Source organism: Lutjanus erythropterus, chromosome 2 (genome assembly GCF_056507025.1).
Source record: "Lutjanus erythropterus isolate fLutEry1 chromosome 2, fLutEry1.hap2, whole genome shotgun sequence".
NCBI classification, from domain to species: domain Eukaryota; kingdom Metazoa; phylum Chordata; class Actinopteri; order Lutjaniformes; family Lutjanidae; genus Lutjanus; species Lutjanus erythropterus.
In genome coordinates, this window is record NC_139318.1 from 21,335,859 (window position 1) to 21,354,365 (window position 18,507).

At 37.7% G+C, this 18,507-nt stretch overlaps 1 protein-coding gene across 2 annotated transcripts; it reads left to right on the forward strand.

The window, feature by feature from the left end:
- Positions 1 to 673: 673 nt before the first annotated feature.
- timeless (timeless circadian clock) lies at positions 674 to 13,995 on the forward strand. 2 transcript variants are annotated; one of them, XM_084732048.1, is made up of 30 exons: positions 674 to 816; positions 2,138 to 2,249; positions 2,388 to 2,541; positions 2,809 to 2,923; positions 3,539 to 3,601; positions 3,750 to 3,851; positions 3,969 to 4,124; positions 4,211 to 4,344; positions 4,665 to 4,752; positions 4,845 to 5,021; positions 5,737 to 5,954; positions 6,040 to 6,143; positions 6,377 to 6,546; positions 6,637 to 6,762; positions 7,098 to 7,249; positions 7,336 to 7,433; positions 7,518 to 7,638; positions 7,734 to 7,935; positions 8,471 to 8,610; positions 8,826 to 8,905; positions 9,375 to 9,498; positions 9,630 to 9,712; positions 9,850 to 10,004; positions 10,163 to 10,394; positions 10,644 to 10,712; positions 10,820 to 10,938; positions 11,504 to 11,753; positions 12,651 to 12,702; positions 12,800 to 12,864; positions 13,678 to 13,995. In XM_084732048.1, exons 2-30 carry the CDS (start codon positions 2,168 to 2,170, stop codon positions 13,806 to 13,808), a joined length of 3,762 nt encoding a protein of 1,253 aa, XP_084588174.1. In that variant the 5' UTR covers positions 674 to 816; positions 2,138 to 2,167; the 3' UTR covers positions 13,809 to 13,995. The 2 variants fall into 2 exon arrangements, with proteins under 2 accessions (XP_084588174.1, XP_084588165.1); XM_084732039.1 differs by lacking the exons at positions 12,651 to 12,702; positions 12,800 to 12,864; positions 13,678 to 13,995 and adding an exon at positions 12,279 to 12,423.
- The last annotated feature ends 4,512 nt before the right edge of the window (positions 13,996 to 18,507 follow it).

Genomic DNA, 18,507 nt, shown 5'->3' on the forward strand with positions numbered 1-18,507 from the left:
AATCATAACATGATCATGATATGTTATCAGAGGTTAAGAAAAAATGCTAAGTTAAAACACTGGCCCCTCCAACACAGAGCAGAACATCTGTTTTTGTTTTGGCCACAAAAGGGGCTAAAACGGAGTAATATATTAACAAAGTCTGGAAAGTAGTCGAGTCTCCAACTCCAGCATGTGTATTTTTGGAGCAGTGGAGTATGTTTTCGGGATAATGGGCATAGCTTTACAGACAACTGGCAGTTCTAAAAAGCTGATGAACTTACAGTGTAAGACTTGTCACTTGTTATTGTCAGTGTAATCAGTCAGTGGTTGTGTGGATTCTCTTACTTCCATGTCCCTGACCAGTGCAGCGCTGCACTGACAACCCGCCTAGAGTGTGGGGAGGAACATTTACTCCGCCGTGTTGTTGTGCCCTGAGTACACCCACTCAGGCGACAGTGTTTTTCTCAAAATGCAGGTATATTCCAATCAGTTCTCAAAGTCCGGCACATCCAACCCTCAGCCATGGCTACACTACCTGTTTTGCCTTAATCTGACAGTATCATTTTAACGATGCTGATTAGTTTGGGGTTTGTTAGGTAGGTGAACCTGGGAGGGTGCTGCCTTAAATGCTAAACTCAGGGCAAAAATACTTCATATCCTCACGACATTCTATATCCGCTTTCTGAGTTTTCGCTCGCTGTCTTGGCGCGAGACTTGTCTGGTTTGTAGACAGCAGGTTGAAATCACCGTTTAACTAATGGAAAAGCTATTCACTTTACACACCGCCGACTACTGAACACGACATCTGTACAATAACAACTTTTAAACGATTAGGTAAGTTAGTCCGTGTTGTTTTTCTTTATCTGAAACACGACTCGGGTCATTGTGCGGACAGTTGAACTACAACACACTGAAGCAGGCTAACTGCCTCGGCTATATAATATTAGCAATACAGTATGTGCGGTTGTTCGTGGGTTAGCTAGCTTTACGCTGTGACTAATGTATACACATTTACTCATGTAATGCACTTATGTACAAATCGGTGGTACTCTGTTATATGCGACTCAATAATTATACTTTATTAGCTACATAGTCCACTTTTTGCCTGAAAGCTTTAAGTTAGTTACTAGTTACTTTACCCTTTCTGTCCCGTGAAAACCATTTATCTTGAGATCTGTTAATTTTGAATGCTTGTCACTAACGGTGGTCCTGCACGCGTATGTATGCATGTACATTATATATGTTCATATACAGGATATGTGCATGATATACTTTGTGTTGTACTTTTGTTGCTTAAGTAAATCCATTACAAAAAATACTTTTGATACTTAAGTACATTTAAGTATTTTACTCGAGTACCATTCATATAGTCACTTTTAATGAAGTATTATTTTGGCACGATATCTTCACTTTGACTCAAATATGACTTATGAGTACTTTTTGCAACATTGAGAAGATTTATAACGACTTGATTTAAGGTGTCTAAGAATTGCTCAATGTTAAAAAATATTTTTTTTTTATCTGCTATCTTTCATTCAAAATCTAAAATCTAAAATATATCTCGATGAATAGACTTTATTGCTCCCAAACTGGAAAACTCCAGATATTACTCAGAGACAGTAAATACACAGTAATTATGTAATCATAAGAAGAGAGAACTATATAGAAAGATAACTCCCAAGTAACAAAAATAGATTAAAATAGCTCATTATAAAAAAGCAGAAAAAAATCAAGTTGAACTGCTGGATAATAAGTGTTTCCTTTGTCACTGTAAAGATAATTCTCAGTGTATGTGGTCTGGTCTGGAGGCCTTCAAGTTTCCACAATGCAAATTTGCTAATTAAATATTAGACCAGGATTGGCCTATAAAGTGTTTGTGATGACACAAATAATGCCAGCCCCTGAAAATGGGATTATCAATGAGCACATAGAAACCTAATTTTCAGCAGATGCATGTGAAAACATCGTCCAGGTGCCACGCTCTGCACATACATCATTCTGTACAGTGAAACTTAAATATCCAACGTAGGGACAAGAAGGGAAAAAACATATTTTTGAGCAGAGGGGAACTTTATGTTCAGTTCTGTTGAACTTGATCTGTTGGTTTTTTCATCATCTTACTGCAAAGCTGATTAATCTAAATCTCCTCTTCTAGGCTGGCTGGACCTGTTTGGACCTGTTCAAAATGAATTGTGAGCTTTTGGCAACGTGCAGTGCTCTTGGCTATCTGGAGGGAGACACTTATCACAAGGAAGCTGATTGCTTAGGTAACTGTCTTTAAAATACAAGTATTTTGTCATCATAATGTATGAATTATTTCCCTGCATCATCAGAGAGAAGGGAAATATATTGCTATTATGGATTAAGAACAGAAAAGCATTTGCTTCTGTCCACCTGTGTTGTAGAGAGTATAAAAGATCTGATCAGGTATTTACGCCATGAAGATGACACCCGTGATGTCCGCCAGCAGTTGGGGGCCAGCCAGATTGTACAGAATGACCTTCTACCTATTATCATTCAGCATGGACAAGACAAGGCTTTATTTGATGCCTGCATCAGGTATAAACCTTTACATGAAAATGTATGTGTGTATGTGCATTTATTAATATATCATCTTATTGTTTTATCAGAGATTTATTGATACAAAAATGGCAATATTATAATACATTATTAATATACAGGTTCCGAGTTTTGTTTTATCAAACGTGGTCATTAGATTTAACTAGGAATTTGCTATTTTTCTGTTGTCAGTTTTTTTGTTTTTTTTATAATGTTGGTGAACAGGAAAAACAGTTGTTCATATGACTCTTCTCTGTTTTTCCTCAGGCTCATGGTCAACCTCACTCAGCCTGCCATGCTTTGCTTTGGTAAAGTTCCTGATGACCCCGTGTTTAGATGTCACTTTTTGCAAGTGACCTCTCATTTACAAGCCTATAAAGAGGTATTGTGATCTCAGTATAACTGCAATACCATTTTACAATCCACATTTCTTAATCTGTAATGATATTAACACAGGAAATATTTATGGGTTGGATGAGTTCTGTCATTACTTATTTAATAACTATGGAATGCCGTTTCAGTCAATATTAAATAAATAAATAAATAAGGCTTTGAAATAAATCCTGAAACGAATAAATGATGCAATAAATATATAAGTACATGTATATAAATAAATTGCCAGTATAGTTAAATAAATAAATAGATATTTTTCAAAAGACTACTTTTCAGGGGACTTTTATTTCCTAATTGCACATTTATTTATTTCATTTCAATTCAAATTAATCTGTGAGATAACCACAGCTCCTTCATTTGTATATAACAAATGGAAATATAAAGAGCTTCGGAAATAAATGTGGCGTTAGGAAATAAAGTTGCCCTTTGAAAAAGGTCCTTTTTAAATAACATCCTATTTATTTATTTGACTCTATTGATTCATTTATATATTTATGTGTGTTTCTATTGTGGCATCCCATAAATAACAACAGTAATTTATATTTATAACATGCTGTACTGTATAATAATGACTACTTTTTGTGTCTTTTCCTGTTTTTTTCAGGCATTTGCGAGTGAGAGGGTGTTTGGCATTTTAAGTGAGACATTATACAACCTTCTACAACTGGTGAGTGTTTGACTTGTTAAAAAAACTACAGCAACAAAAAACATTACTTTCACCTCACCTGTTTGGAATGTAATATCAGTGAAAATCGTCCTGTCTGTCCATGTGTTTTTCCTTTTCTGTATTCTTACTCAATAACTTGTTTTGTCAGGACTGGGAGCAGAGACAGGAGGAGGACAACCTGCTGATAGAGAGGATCCTGCTGCTGGTCAGGAATGTGCTTCATGTACCTGCTGATCCTTGTGAAGAGAAGGTCTGACTTTAACATGAATGCCAATGTGGTCAGATAAGAGGCAGAGCTAAATCTGTCTTGTATTGTCTTTCCTTTACCCTACTTCTGACCTGTACCTCTTTCCTGCCTCTCCTGTAGAAAGTGGATGATGATGCCAGTGTCCATGATAGGCTACTGTGGGCCATTCACATGAGCGGCTTCGATGACCTGGTCAAGTTCTTGGCGTCAGCCCAGAGTGAGCAGCAGTGGAGTATGCATGTGTTGGAAATCATCTCCCTCATGTTCAGAGACCAGGTTAGACTGAAGAATCCCTCAGAGGTACAGATACTGTATAGACTTCCAGCTGTTCTGTGTTTGAGCTCTTTCTTCATGTCTCACAGACACCGGAAGCTTTGGTGAGCGCCGGTCAGGCTCGTTCGACAGAGGAGAAGCAGAGAGACTCTCAGGAGTTGGAGGCGCTGAGGCAGAGGGAGCAGGCAGCAAAACGCTCTCGCACATTTCAAAGAGGAACCAGGTACAATCGGGCTGAATTATACATTTTCATACTTTCTTACTCAAGCACAAGTTGCAATTTGCTGCATTTCCCAGCCTATTCTTCTGTGCATTACAGGTGAACCACAAAACTACAGTCTTCATTCCAGAGATAAAATATGTTTTATTTTCCATTTTGGCTGGAAAAGATTCACTGGATGTTTTTTACAGATATTTTGCTTGAGTCCAAATTAGATATAAAGTGAGGGGGAATGTGTCAATCTCTGTATGAATTGTTTTAGGTACTCTGTTTTAAAAATAACTTTGTGTTGTTGTATCTGTGTGTTGACGTTTTTCTTTCAGACACTCTCGCTTTGGAGGATCCTATGTTGTTCAAGGCCTCAAGTCGATTGGAGACAAAGATGTTATTTATCACAGAAATCTTCACAATGTGAGTCATGAACTACTGCAGCTCATCTGTGATACAAAGCAATTATATGGTGCTTGAAAAAACAATGTTAATATATTGTTTTTTTTAATTAGTTCAAAAATTATACTCACGACACGGGCAAAGCAGTGAGACGTGTTCCCAAGAGGCATCGAAAGGCTCAGGAATGTAAGGACCAACGCCGCTCAGCCTTAAATGTTCGACTCTTCCTGCGAGAGTTTTGCATGGACTTCCTGGAGAACTGCTACAATCGCATCATGTACCTCGTAAAGGTCAGCTGCTGTAACATCAAAGGTTTATTTTATGTAGCATAGACCCACAAATCCAATACAACAATGACCCTTGATAACTCTTGAGTAGAATGCAAACGGAAAATAAGACACCTGAACACCACATCATCAAGTACTTAACAGGATAAATGCTTTCAGCGATTAGCATCTATTACTGCAACATAAATGTTATAAAAAAAATACAAAATGGAAAATACACACATATATGATGGTAGATGCTTACATGTCACATACAGAAATACTGTACTCATACACTGGCACCTACAAAAACTAATAAAGGTGAAAAGTGAAAAAGTAACTGCAGTATGTCCACTCAGTAGAGTCAGAAACAAAAGGGACTAATGACAGCAAGAGTGGAGGGTCAATTAGAAGAACACAAATGCAATAAAATTTCACGCCACTAGGTCTCTCTGAGTGCAACATAAAAAAATCTGCTGGCAAAACAGTAATCAGTATGATGTGGACACAAGAAAGGAACTGAAAACACTGCAGACCATGTTCTGCTCTGGGTGCAGTGAAAGAGTTAAAAGTCCTTTATAAAATTAATTTACATAAAACCCTTTCAAAGATGTTTGTGTAGAATAGGTTAAATTCAGTTGCTGTGTACATTTGTTGACCAGTGTTGTAAAAGTTGCAGAGGGCTCTTTGTATGGAACACAAATTACAAAACTCTCAATACTTTGTGTCTTTGCTGCAGGAAAGTCTCATTCGAGAGCAAACTCAGGAACATGATGAAACATACTACCTGTGGGCGCTCAGTTTCTTCATGGCCTTCAATCGTGGCAACGGTTTCCGTGCTGACTTCGTGTCTGAGACCATGTCCATCCGTGCATTCCATTTTATTGAGCGCAACATCACCAACTATTATGAGATGATTCTCACAGACCGCAAAGAGTCCACGTCCTGGTCACGCAGGTAAGAAGATCATTAATAAGCAGCTCAAAAGAACATTTTCAAATCTGTATGTTGTTCCCAGACTGAAATGACTTGTTATTTCTAGGATGCACCTGGCACTAAAGGCATATCAGGAGCTGCTGCTAACTGTGAACGAGATGGACCGCTCACAGGATGAAAGCATCCAACAGAGTTCCAGCGTTATTAAAAGTAAGATGCTAACAGCTCTTCTTCAGATGGAATTCTTTTTCGGTCATAAACTATCAGGATAATTAAATGAAACAAGTTTGCACATGCACTCATTGCATGATGCTTTAAGTGAATGGATATACTTTTAAGAAATCTATTCTGTTTTGAATTTTGTTTTAAGTCTGAAATATAAGAGTGTAGTTGCAGTGCTGGCTCATACAGTGATGGCTCATCTGTTTAACTTCACTTAATAGGTAACATATTCTACCTGATGGAGTACAGAGAGATTTTCCTGACCTTGTTGAGGAAGTACGACGAAACCAGACAGCCTCAGTCCTACCTCAAAGACTTGGTGGAGTCCACTCATCTCTTCTTGCGCATGTTAGAACGCTTCTGCAAGGGTCGCAAAAGCCTGATGGTTCAGGTAAGTTCATGTGTTATGTTTGTAGTGCGTGTAAGTTCTTGAAATTGGTACCTTTATAAATGTTAATGTGTTACTCTGTGAACTCTGCAGAAGAAGAAGGTGAGGCGGAAAAGGTCTCAAAGTAAAAAGAAGCCGTCAGCTGTGGAGACCAGTCCAGAGGCCCTGGAGGAGATCTGGAAGACTGTGGAGGAGGACCTGAAAGCTTTAGGGTTTCAGGTCAGTGTGAGAATCAGCCTCAGGGGGGCAGCAGAGAGTGTCTATTGTCAGAAGGGGGAGGAGTATTGCACAAGAGCACGTGGCTTCAAACAACTCTCCAAAGTTGCACAATAAGGATGCTCTCTAAAGGGACAAATTTACCTGAATGCCAGAGGTCACATTAACTGAATATTGTCCATCAATAGGCGAAGAGTCATTATTATTGAAAATGAAAATGAAAATCACCAGGAATAATAGATTATGAGAGAATTTTTATGAAACTGTCAAAATGACAGAAAATGAGAAAGTCTGATGCAGCCTCTGCTGAACACCACCTCTGTGTCTTCTGTTCTCAGCTGTCAGAATCTTTAACTGAAAGCATCGTGCCGTTTGATGCCACATCTGAAATTCCACTCGAGGAACAGCGGACTGAGGCCATGGTGCGGGTGCAGGATGCCCTGCTGGCTCGACTGGGACCAGAAGCGCTGGGGCTTCTGCGTGCTGCCAGGTCAGCAAGACTCAACACTCAATCAGTCCCTCAGTCTGACACATGTTGAGTTATTTAAGTGTTTACCATCTTCATGTCGCACTTAGGGAGGTGTGGCCTGAGGGAGATGTGTTTGGTTCAGTTGATGTTGAACCTGAAGAGGAACTGGAGCTCTTGAAGCAGATCCTGCATGCCACCTTGCCAAGTAAGATTTCAAAATGTATGCTTAGGTTACCCTTTGTATACACCACAACTGTGCAGCATTTAAACTTTGCCTTTCTAATTTCAGGGTCTTCTCCACCTGAGCCTCTGGCAGAAGATGAAGATGATGCAGCCGAGTTAGAGGAGGAAGAGTTGGAGTCTGTCCAGGTTTCGGAAAAAGAGTTCAACTTTTTAGACTTTATCAAGAGGTGAGGAAAACAGTTATATCCTTCCACCGCATGCTAAATAGTAGTTTTGAGACCTTCTAAATAAGAAATGTTACTCTTCTCTTACCCTCTCACAGGTTTGCCAACCCGAGTATTGTGCGTCCATACCTCCTCTTATTAAGAACATACTCCAAAAACACTCCTCACACGAACCACTGCATCGCTCGGATGCTGCACCGCTTGGCTGTTGACCTCAAAATGGATGCCCTGCTTTTCCAGCTGTCCGTCTTCAACCTTTTCAACAAGATCCTGAGTGACCCTGCAGCAGCTGCTTACACGGTACAGTAATGACATGATAAAAAACATACTGACCAAAAAATAATGATCTGTCTAATTGCAGCCACGAACCACAATCTGTATTGTCACACTTTTCACACTTTTGAAATGCCCTGTAGACTATAGCCAGACTTGAAGTTTAGATGTTTTTTTTTTTATTTGAAGTTAAGCTAAACAGAAGCTAAAAGATAATCATAAAATAACACTTTTCAAATACTCACTATATAGTTGCATTGTCAGCAGTATGTCACCCAAGAAGAACCATGTGAAGTAATTTGTCCAATCAGTGTATCCATCAAGTTGGCTCCATTACTGTATTGATTTGTTCACATAGTGCAATAGTGAATCTGCAAGTCAATGAAATTAAGGCAAGTTTGGAAATAGAAGTAAGAGGACATTAATGGACACCTTCAAGATCTATCATGACTTAAAATCATTATATTGCCCGCCGCTGTATGGTGTTTTAAATCAAGTGTTTGTGATATCAGGTCAGCTGTAGATCAGATTCGAGAGCTTACCTTTATTCTCTCCTTCACAGGAACTGGTGACCTTTGCCAAGTATGTGCTGAAGTGTTTCTTGTCAGTGGCAGCACAAAACGACAAAGCATATGTTGAATTGCTGTTCTGGAAAAATGTCGGAGCTGTACGTGAGATGACCGAAGGCTACAGCAAAGACGGGTTGGTGCTCTCTTTGTTTTCTGTTTTTCTAGTGTTTGTCTAATATTGTGTGTCATGTTAAGACAACTATTGTTAGAGAGAAAAGGTACACTCATCTGAAACTGTACAGCGTTATCATGTATAAAACACACAGCATGTACAGTACATTTATTATAAAAGCACAAGTCTTGGGTTCTGGAATTGAAATATTGTATCTCATTGTTCTAAATATGTAGAGAGGGAAAGAAACCAACATGGACTGAAGAGGAGGAAGAGGAGTTGCGCAAGCTCTATGAGGAACACTGTCATTCTGAAGGTCTGCTTTTTTCTGTGTTGTTTGCACATCGTTTCTGTTTGTTGTATGGTACAAGTTAAGTTTAGTGTATTAGTTAATTTGTAAGTAACATGTACACATGTATTGTGTACTTGTATTTAGCCAAGGCCAGTGATGTCCAGCACCAGCTACTTGATGGGCTTTGATATTTCCAACATTCATTGTCAATTGCATGATATGTTACAGTTTAAAATCATATAATCAAAACATATGACAGCCAAGAACAAGAACAACAACCATCCAGTACAACACTTAAACAAACAGACAAATACATCAAAACAAAACATTAGCATTAACACAAATATTGACTAGTTTGTGTCACAATTAGACTTCTGGCCAATTTTTAAGCTTTACTTTTGTAGAGAACAAGATGCAAGAAGCTACAAGATACAGATGCATACCGCGTACTTTGATTTAGATTATTTAATTGACTGTTGATTCTTTTGTTTAGTGCCAGATATAGTGGAGACTCTGCTACCATTACTCAGCAACAGCACCCGCACCCGACGCCAGGTAGTGACCCAGCTGGTGCATATGGGTCTGGTGGACAATGCTAAGGAACTGAAGAAACAGAAGTATGTGCTCCAGGCAGAATAAGTGAAACACTAAAGTTAATGTAGAAAGTAATATATTGCAGAACGACTCTATACACAGCAAATCTTGTGAAATCTTTGTTAAATAGTTATTTTGTTTTCTACTACAAAAGGAAGGGTACCCGGATTGTTCTCTGGACTGAGGAGCAGGAGCAGGAGCTGGAGATGCTCTTCGAGGAATTCAAAGACTCTGACGGTACCGGACACCATATTATCAAAATGAAGCAGCCTTTTAGAGTACCTCTGTCCTCAGTTCCAGTCCTTCTATAACAGCAGTCAGTGGTCTCAGGAATGTTTCATGGTTTGTGTGGTGATAAAACTGTATTTCCACAGATGTGCTGGGTAACATCCTGAAGAAGCTCACAGCCAAGCGGTCGCGTGCACGTGTGGTGGACAAACTGCTCAGTATGGGTTTGGTGTCTGAGAGAAAAGAGCTTTATAAGAAGAGGAGTCGCAGTGCTCATGGGAAGAGCTCTGGAAAAGGAATGGTAAAGTTAATTTAGACGTAATTTGATCTTTTACAGTAACACTATGGATTAGATTAAGAAAATGAAACTTTTGTCACTCATACACAATAGCATCATAAAAAATAACTAATTCTATTCCATGAAAAGGAGTTTCTACAATAAATGTCTTTCTGCTGCAGACTGAAGAAGAGTTCCTAGAATCACTGACACAAGGTTTCCCAGATGAGCCCGTGGACAGAGATGATGAAGATGAAGGAGAGGATGATGAGTCCGAAGAGAGTGAGGAAGAGGATGATGACGAGCAAGAAAGGGAAAACTCACAAAATGGAGGAAGGAGAAGTCAAAGCCTGCACTCCCCGGTAGAGAGGAGACCTGACATAAGCAGCATGGTGAACATGCTACAACAGGAAGGTGAGACAAAGTTCTGTGCAGATTGACAGATGCTGACGTGTAAAATATTTAATATGATCATACTAGAAATTATATGATTTTAAATGTGATTTTCAAAGTAATGACAGTCTCTCTTTGTTAGATGAGAACAAAGAAGTTAACAGTTTTGTTTCATGTACAAAGACACTGGTGGTATACCTATGTGTGAAGTTCAACAACAACAAAATATTCTTCTGTTAGGAAGTTTCATGCTCTTTTTTTAAATAACAGGTATGTCTGGACCCATGTTGTGGCTGCAGAATTGTCTAAACAAAACAGCATTGGACCGTAAACGCGATGGTAAGAGCAACTGTTAAACAAAAAACACATTTTTAAAAACAATTTAAAACATTTTGTCTTTATTCTGTTGCCATTTGTTAATGACATTGTTATGGACCACTCACCAGGTTTGTCCCAGCCGGTGCCACTTGTTCCTCTGACAGAGGAAAATGAAGAAGCCATGGACAACAAGAGCTTCAAGAAGCTGCTGCGCAAACTGGGAGTGAGACCACCTGCAAATGAACAGGTGTGTTTTGTGTGATATCACTTTCAGATCATTTGACCTCTTTCACTAACAATTATCTTTATTTCTAATTTATTATCGATTAATCTGACAATTTTTTTCACATTTAATTGTTTTGTCTGTAAAATATTTTTTAAAAAATTGAAAAATGCTTAAAGTGACCTTTTCAAATTGCTTCTTTTGTCCAACCAACAGTCCAAAACACAAAGACTCTTCATTTACTGTTATAAATGACAGACAAAAGCAGCAAATCCTCACGTTTCAGAAGCTGGAGCTGGCAGATGTTTAACATTTTTGCTTGAAAAATGACTGAAATGATTCATCAAAACAGTTGACAACTAATTTTCTTTTGATCAGCTGATTGATTAAGACACCTTTCCTTGCATTAATTCTAATTATAGACATTTTAATCTGCTCTTTGCGCTTACATTTCAGACCAGTGTGGAGTTGATTGCAAAATCATTTCTAAGCAATGGATTAAAAAAAAAAAAAAAGCTTAACGATAAAATAAAGTTACAACTGATACTTTGCACATACATTGATTTTTTTTCCACTGTTCTTTGACCAGGAGATCTTTTGGAGGATCCCAGCAAAGATCAGTGTGTCCCAGCTCCAGAGTGCAGCTGCAGCTCTTAGTCCAAATGCGGAAGAACCTAAAGGAGACGAGGAGCAAAATGACTCCAGGAGTCCAGCCGCAGAATCCAAGGAGGAGGAGGAGGAGGAGGAGGAGGAGGAGGTCTCAGGTGAACAGAGAGCTCAGGCTTTGAGAGCTCTGCTGCTCGCACGCAAGAAGAAACACCACACCTCAGAACATACAGGTATGTGTGGGAGTTTCATGTCCTGTACGTTGTCTCAGATGACAGCAGTTAATTACAGCTTTGTCACATCTGTTAGCGTTAAGTTACATGGTGAACATAATAAAACCTCTTATAAAGTCTCCTTTATACCCTGCTTTGGTTCTAGTAGCTGAGAATGTGGTGTGACTAGTTTTAAATTCAACAAAGTCAACGTTTACGCTTCAGTTTCCTGAGAACATAACAGAGATCCAATTCAGTGGCAAAGATCTTGCAGTAAAATGCTGTTTTAGCTTTGAACAGGAGAATCAGACAGATTATTGTAAATTTCAAACTGTGGGACATAAGGAACATTAAAAATCTGCAACACATGGCCACAAGATGAAAACTGCACATAATAAGAAATTTTAAAAATAGTTGAACTGCCTTAGTTGTGAGATTGGAAGTGTCTGCATTTTACATCAGTTGGTTCAAATCGAATAGAATGACTATTAATGTTATTGATTTTTTTTTTTTTTTTTTTTTTTTTTTTTTTGGCTCTTGTGTCAGACTTCACTCCCTTTGAGGATACAGGCAGTACAGTTAAGAGGTGAGGTGTCATTTAATTTGTTTTTTTTGTTAATCCATTAAGCCAAACCATCGCTGAGACATGTCGAATTTTAATGCTACATGCTCTTAGTTCTTATTCTATCCCTGTTTACATCAGGTCCCAAGAGAAGATGTCAACTAAAAGAAGCAGAGTGCTGGATGATGATGATGATGAGGAGAACGGTATTTTACTGTTGAAAATCATATTCAACCAGTGCAACACTTTTTAGGTGTTCATAAATCTTTTAGGAAGCAGGATTTAAGACCATATGGCTTATATCTACTACTAATCAAAGATGGGTTGAGAATTATTCTACTGTTTTGTTGTTTTAGCTCCTGCATCAGATTTCACTCCTATTGAGGATACAGACAGTACAGTTGAGAGGTGAGGTATCTAAAGTTTGTTTGTTTGTATCCATTAGGCCAAACCACAGCTGAGAAATGTATATTTTTAATGCTGTATCTATTCCTGTTTACATCAGATCTCAGGAGAAGACTTCAACTAAAAGAAGCAGGAGCAGAGTGCTGGATGATGATGAGGATAATGGTATTTTACTGTTGGAAATCAAATTAATGTTTTAAAGGGATAGTTCAGACTTTTTGAAATGGGGTTCTATGAGGAACTTAAACAGTCAGTGTATTATGTATGTATTATAGACACCTAAAAAAAAGGCCCACCTAAAAAAATTGATATCAGATTAAGTGCACAAAATATTTAGAATATTTTTACTGTTTTACCTTTCCATCAGACAGCTTTTTCTGTTCGCTGTTAAATAAGCTAGATATTGCTCTCTACAAAGACACCACAATCCTTTGACAAAAACAGTAACCTCACAGACAACAACAACCACTGAGTTTGGATTCACTGAAGTCATACAGTAACACAAACCAGATAACGGTAACTTCTTTGCTCTGTGAAGTAAAATGACTGTTTTTGTCAAAGGAGTCCGGTTGCTTTGGAAAGAGCCATATAATGAGTGATATAACTTTCCGACTGCAAGGTAAAGCAGTGAAAATGTGAAGCGTGCACTTAAATTGATATTTTTCTTTTATGTGGCTGTACTTTTTGTTGCTAATCCTGTCCATAGCAGTACATTGCTTAGCTCCTGTTCTGGTACTCTTGCTGCTTCTCAAAACTCGGGGTGTGCGGATCGCCATCTACTGTAGGTAATACACCCGACTATAAATGAGTACCTCATACAACCCCATTTTAAAAAATCTGGACTTTCTCTTTAATGTGTGTGTGTTTGATAATATGAACTGCAGCCCAGCCAGAAACAAGTAAAACACCTGTGACAATAGTAGTTATTAAGCATGACTGCACTGCAGTGTTTTGTCTCACACATCACTGTCTTAACAGAGGAGGACTCCACCGCTGCAGAGGATATGGAGACCAATGGTGATGCAGATTCAGGCAGAGAGGATATCTCTGCTCCTGTGAAGCGTAGACGGAAGATGGTCTTAATTGATGAAGAGGAGGATGAGGATTAGTGACTTTCTTTAATGGACTGTAGAAAACTGCAGACAAGAGAGACTTAAACGTCCCTCACTTTGCTCTCTGGAGGTCTGCAGTCCAGTCAGCGGAAACTCTATTAATGGAATACCAAATAACCCAAAGAATTCGACCCTTAGACCTGCCCCTGTGGAGACATAGATCCTGTTAAGCATATTTATGTCATCATGTAAATGAGTTCTGCCAGTCTTCAATTTTATGAGTCATTGTGTTGTTCCTACCATTCCCAGCATGGACATCATACATCATACATCATCACAGGACTTCCTTTAGAACTCAATACTGTAAGTTAATTGTATCATTGTTTTGATAAAATTCCATCTGGATAATTTTTTTTTTTTACTTTTTCAATGTTCGCTTTGGATTTTAGAATAAAATTCATGTCTACTTATTACTAATAAAAAAAAAAAAGCACTGTTGTCAAAATAGTGGCCCACTGGTGGCTTTTGTTGTCACATTGTTTCACTGCATCAGTTTGAACACTAGAGGGCACATGTTGAACCATTACCTTTGTGAATGAGTTGAAGATTTTTTTTGAATATGTTGAATATCTCATGTGAATATAATGTATAACACTTTTAAAATGTTTGTGAACAAAACTTTAATTAGTACTGTCCCTCTGTAATGAGTGAGGACAGAGTCAATGAAAATGGGACAGACCAAAAACTCAGTTTGCTCGTATTTGTCTTAAAACATGAACAAGTCTTTTGATCGCTTTTTCGTCAAGATAGGGACCCTGTTTGTGTGTGCAGTCGCTGCCTGTAGTCGTCCATGTTATGCAGCTGTGTTGGAGGTGGTCTCTTGTCCTTACATCTGGACCATGTTAGTAACTTCCTGTCACAGCATCTGCTCTGCCCCCATCCCACAGAGCCAGAGGCAGACCTGAGACTGTCCGCAGATACAACTGCTGTGAGTTAAGCACGTGAGCACGACTGTGGGTGGATATAGTTCACAAAGCTAAGCGGTTAAAGGTATATCACTTCCTCTGCACAGAGAAAAGTCTAACGTGTCTCCATGTATCAACTGAAAAGAGGCTTGGACAGTCTGTATATTCAATATATAGCAGTGACTCATTGTTTTGCAACCAGATCATAAAATGCCTGCAGGCTGTGTTGCATCAGTGTTAGTAACAAACAGATGCCTTATACAGTCATTAAGTCATGCAAATGGTAACAGTAGTTTGTCAAAGTTTAGCCAGTTTGTATACTTCTGGGTAGATTAGTAGTATAGCAAAACATTGCTTGTAAAAAGTAATTATGTCAATTTAATTTAGTGGAGTGAGAATAAAGTAGCATAAAACAGAAATGCTCAAGTAAAGTCCAAGTATGCCATAATTGTGCTTGAATAAATGTACTTTACTACATTTCACTCCTGCTTTACCACTGTGAAGTACCATACAGTGGGGGGGAGTGTTTGAAATGAACCATTTTAGAGTTATCCCTTCAAATATATTGAGGATGAATGTGTGTAAGAAAAGGTATGTCAAGCATATCAAAACTTCAAAGAAACATAGCCACAGACAGAAGAGACGCCATTGTTTATCCTCAAATTGCCCATCAATAGTTGACTCCTGTTTAGGCTGAATGCCTGTGTAATGATTCTCCTGCCTCAGGGCACAATCTAACGCGTAGGTAAATTCACAGGAAAATACACCTGTCTGTTCAGTTTGTAATGTGTGGGCAAAAAACTACTTGATTTATTTATCGCATAATTTCCCAGAAGTCGCTTTGATAGGAATGAGCTTCATGTTGCAACACAACAAGATTATCTCATTTATGAGTTGTGGCTTTTAAGAGATGAATAGTTGGAAAGGAGTGAACAGCATCTTTACTTAGCTTACAGAACTTGATGCTTTCCCAAGAGAAGACCATGATAAATTAGTATTAGGCTCATCAACAATGACATCAGTTCTTTACTTAGTGGAGCACAAGAAACCAAGGACAGTTCAATTGCTCACTTGCGCTTAATCAACAATTTATTTTACTCTCAGCAGTAGCCAAACATTTGTCTATTGCTAAATCTTCTTGGAAAAGGATTATGTAGAATAACTGTCCCAATAAATGACCAGGTTACTGGCACATTTAAGGTCATAAAACCAAAGCCATGGCAAAATGATGAACTCTCAGTTGAGTCCTGAAACCTGTGTGTCGTTGTTGAAGTGTGGTGGTCATGCAGTCTGTGGTTGTAGCTATAATTGAATAAGACCCTGTCCTTGGCGCAGATACACAACCACCACCACCATCACCCCCTCCTCCAGGAGACCCTGTGGTGAGAATGAAGTGCTCCTATAGTCTCAGTGCTCACAGCTGTAGCTCATTCCCTCTGCATGTACCAACACAATCCACAGGGTCCTGTGTCACCAGTTGTTACTCTCTGAACACCACAAATTCCCAGCCTACCTCAGTGTGCAACAGAGTGAGCACAAAAAGGAGAAGAGAATGAGTAAGCCTGAAATATATTCAACTTCTGTCCCCTCTTGTTCAAACACTGGTCACTGTCTGCCAACTCATGGAGTGTTGGGCTTGCACAGACTATTTTATATATAATTTAAGATTGTGGCATTTTATAAAAAGGGACCCTTTAAAAAAAAAAGTAATTTATGGTTAAATCTGTGTTGCTTTGTGGATCAGTTCATTTGGCAACACTTTACAATAAGGGTACAAAAACATACTCTAGAAATTCTTAACTAATGCATATGATTTAATGCATGGATTAATGCAGGATGTATACCCTCCTGTTTCATGTTGAATGGCTGCTCTGAAAAAAAAATCTATTAATGCATGAAGTTGCTGTAGATTAACATTCCTTAAATGATACTCTATTTTAAGTGTAAACTAATCACATAAAGTCACAGTGACTTGATCATTTGTTAGTGGTGAGCAACAGCATTTCATGATACATCCTGCATTAATTCATGCATTAAATCATCACGAGTCTTGCATTAGTTCAGCATTACTCAACTATGATTTGTGCCTGTATTATAAAGTGTTACTGATTGTTTACAAGTCATATTTAACTTTTGGCCTGTCAGGTTGTAAAAATTGCTAATTAATGGTGATTTTTAGGGGGTAATCATTGCCATAAAGTCTGCAGTTATATGGTATATGTAAATGTTGATAAGCGATTACTGATGTATTTTAATTGTCTTTAAATTGTCTGCTCTTGTTTCTAATGTGTAGTAGTATACTGAGTGGATTATCTACTCTACAGCTATAAATTTTACTAAGAAGTTTAGAGGTCATAGGTCTTTTTGAGAGGTTTACTTGGTAAACTAAAGAGCTACAATAACAAAAAATGTCCTAAATGCCAACCAGAGACAACCTGGCAACCCAAATGACTTTTTTTTTGGTTAAAGTACTTACTAAGCAATAGTAAATGATTTATTAGTTATTTATAAGGCCATTAATAACAACTTATCAACTCAAGGGTAGCTTATTGGAAAGGGGTACTATTATAAAAACTTAGCACTAATCCTTAAAATGTATTTACCAACATCCTCTAATTTTTATGTTTTTTATTGTAGGAACTTTAAACTGTAAAGCAATTATAGAACTTGCAATAACGTATAATGAACAGACACTACATTAGAAACATTTACATAGAGACACTAGAATTTGGTATAAAAATATATTAAAATAGATTAAACAGAGTAAATCATAAATTAACTATTAATAAAAAACTAACCGTAATGACAGAGTGAGGCATTTCAATCACAAAGTCATTTTCTACTAATGCATAGAGATGTTTGGCATGTTTGGATTTCATTCATTTCAGGGACTTGTTTTAGAGTTGAATTTCTTAGAACAACATTTGAAAATAGGTTTTTGTTTGTTTGTTTTGTTTGTTTTTGTTGTTGTTGGTGTTTATGTATATATATATATATATATATATATATATATATATATATATATAAATTTAGCTATGGAATGATGGCTAAAAAATTTGGCTAAAATGAGCAAAACATTGACCACTGACAAAAATTATGTCATCTGATAATGCACCAAAAATAATGCTATACTGTAGTACCTATCCCATTGTTTCCGGAACAACTGTATATGAGAGCGTGTAACAAATACAGGGTAATGTTTCAGTATTACCTTTACAGAAAACACTTAAATTCACTGGAAGGGTAGAAATCATTCTTTATTTTGTAGTGATTTTCTTATGTTTTGGGTGGAACTGGGTGTTTAAACTTTGTTTCTCAGTTTGGATACTTTTGTCAACAATACTATTATTTCTACACACCAACATCTTCTAATGTTAGATACATTGTAATTCTGGTACAGCTAAGGAGCTGTGCATTGTCCCTGTCAAATAAACAAAGACTAAATAAATACATAAAATAATAATAAATATCAATATTAATTATTAAGCCAATATTTTCATTAATTTGTATTCACCCCTCTCACTGCATTGTTAACAGAACTTTTTTTTTTTTTTTTTTTAAATAAAAAGCCATTATGTCGTGTTTGGTTAAGTTCATAGAATTGAATATATAATAATATAATAGTTATTTTTGAGCTAGGCTACTTTGTTCTTACTTGGAGTGTTGGGGGAAACAAAGCTTGGTGTAAATGGATTTAAAAATAGCCCGTTATTAAATGAACCTGTTTATATGAGGAGCTCAGGTATATCTGCTGGCTCATTAAAGCTGCGGCCTCATGTGCCGTTGCTCCC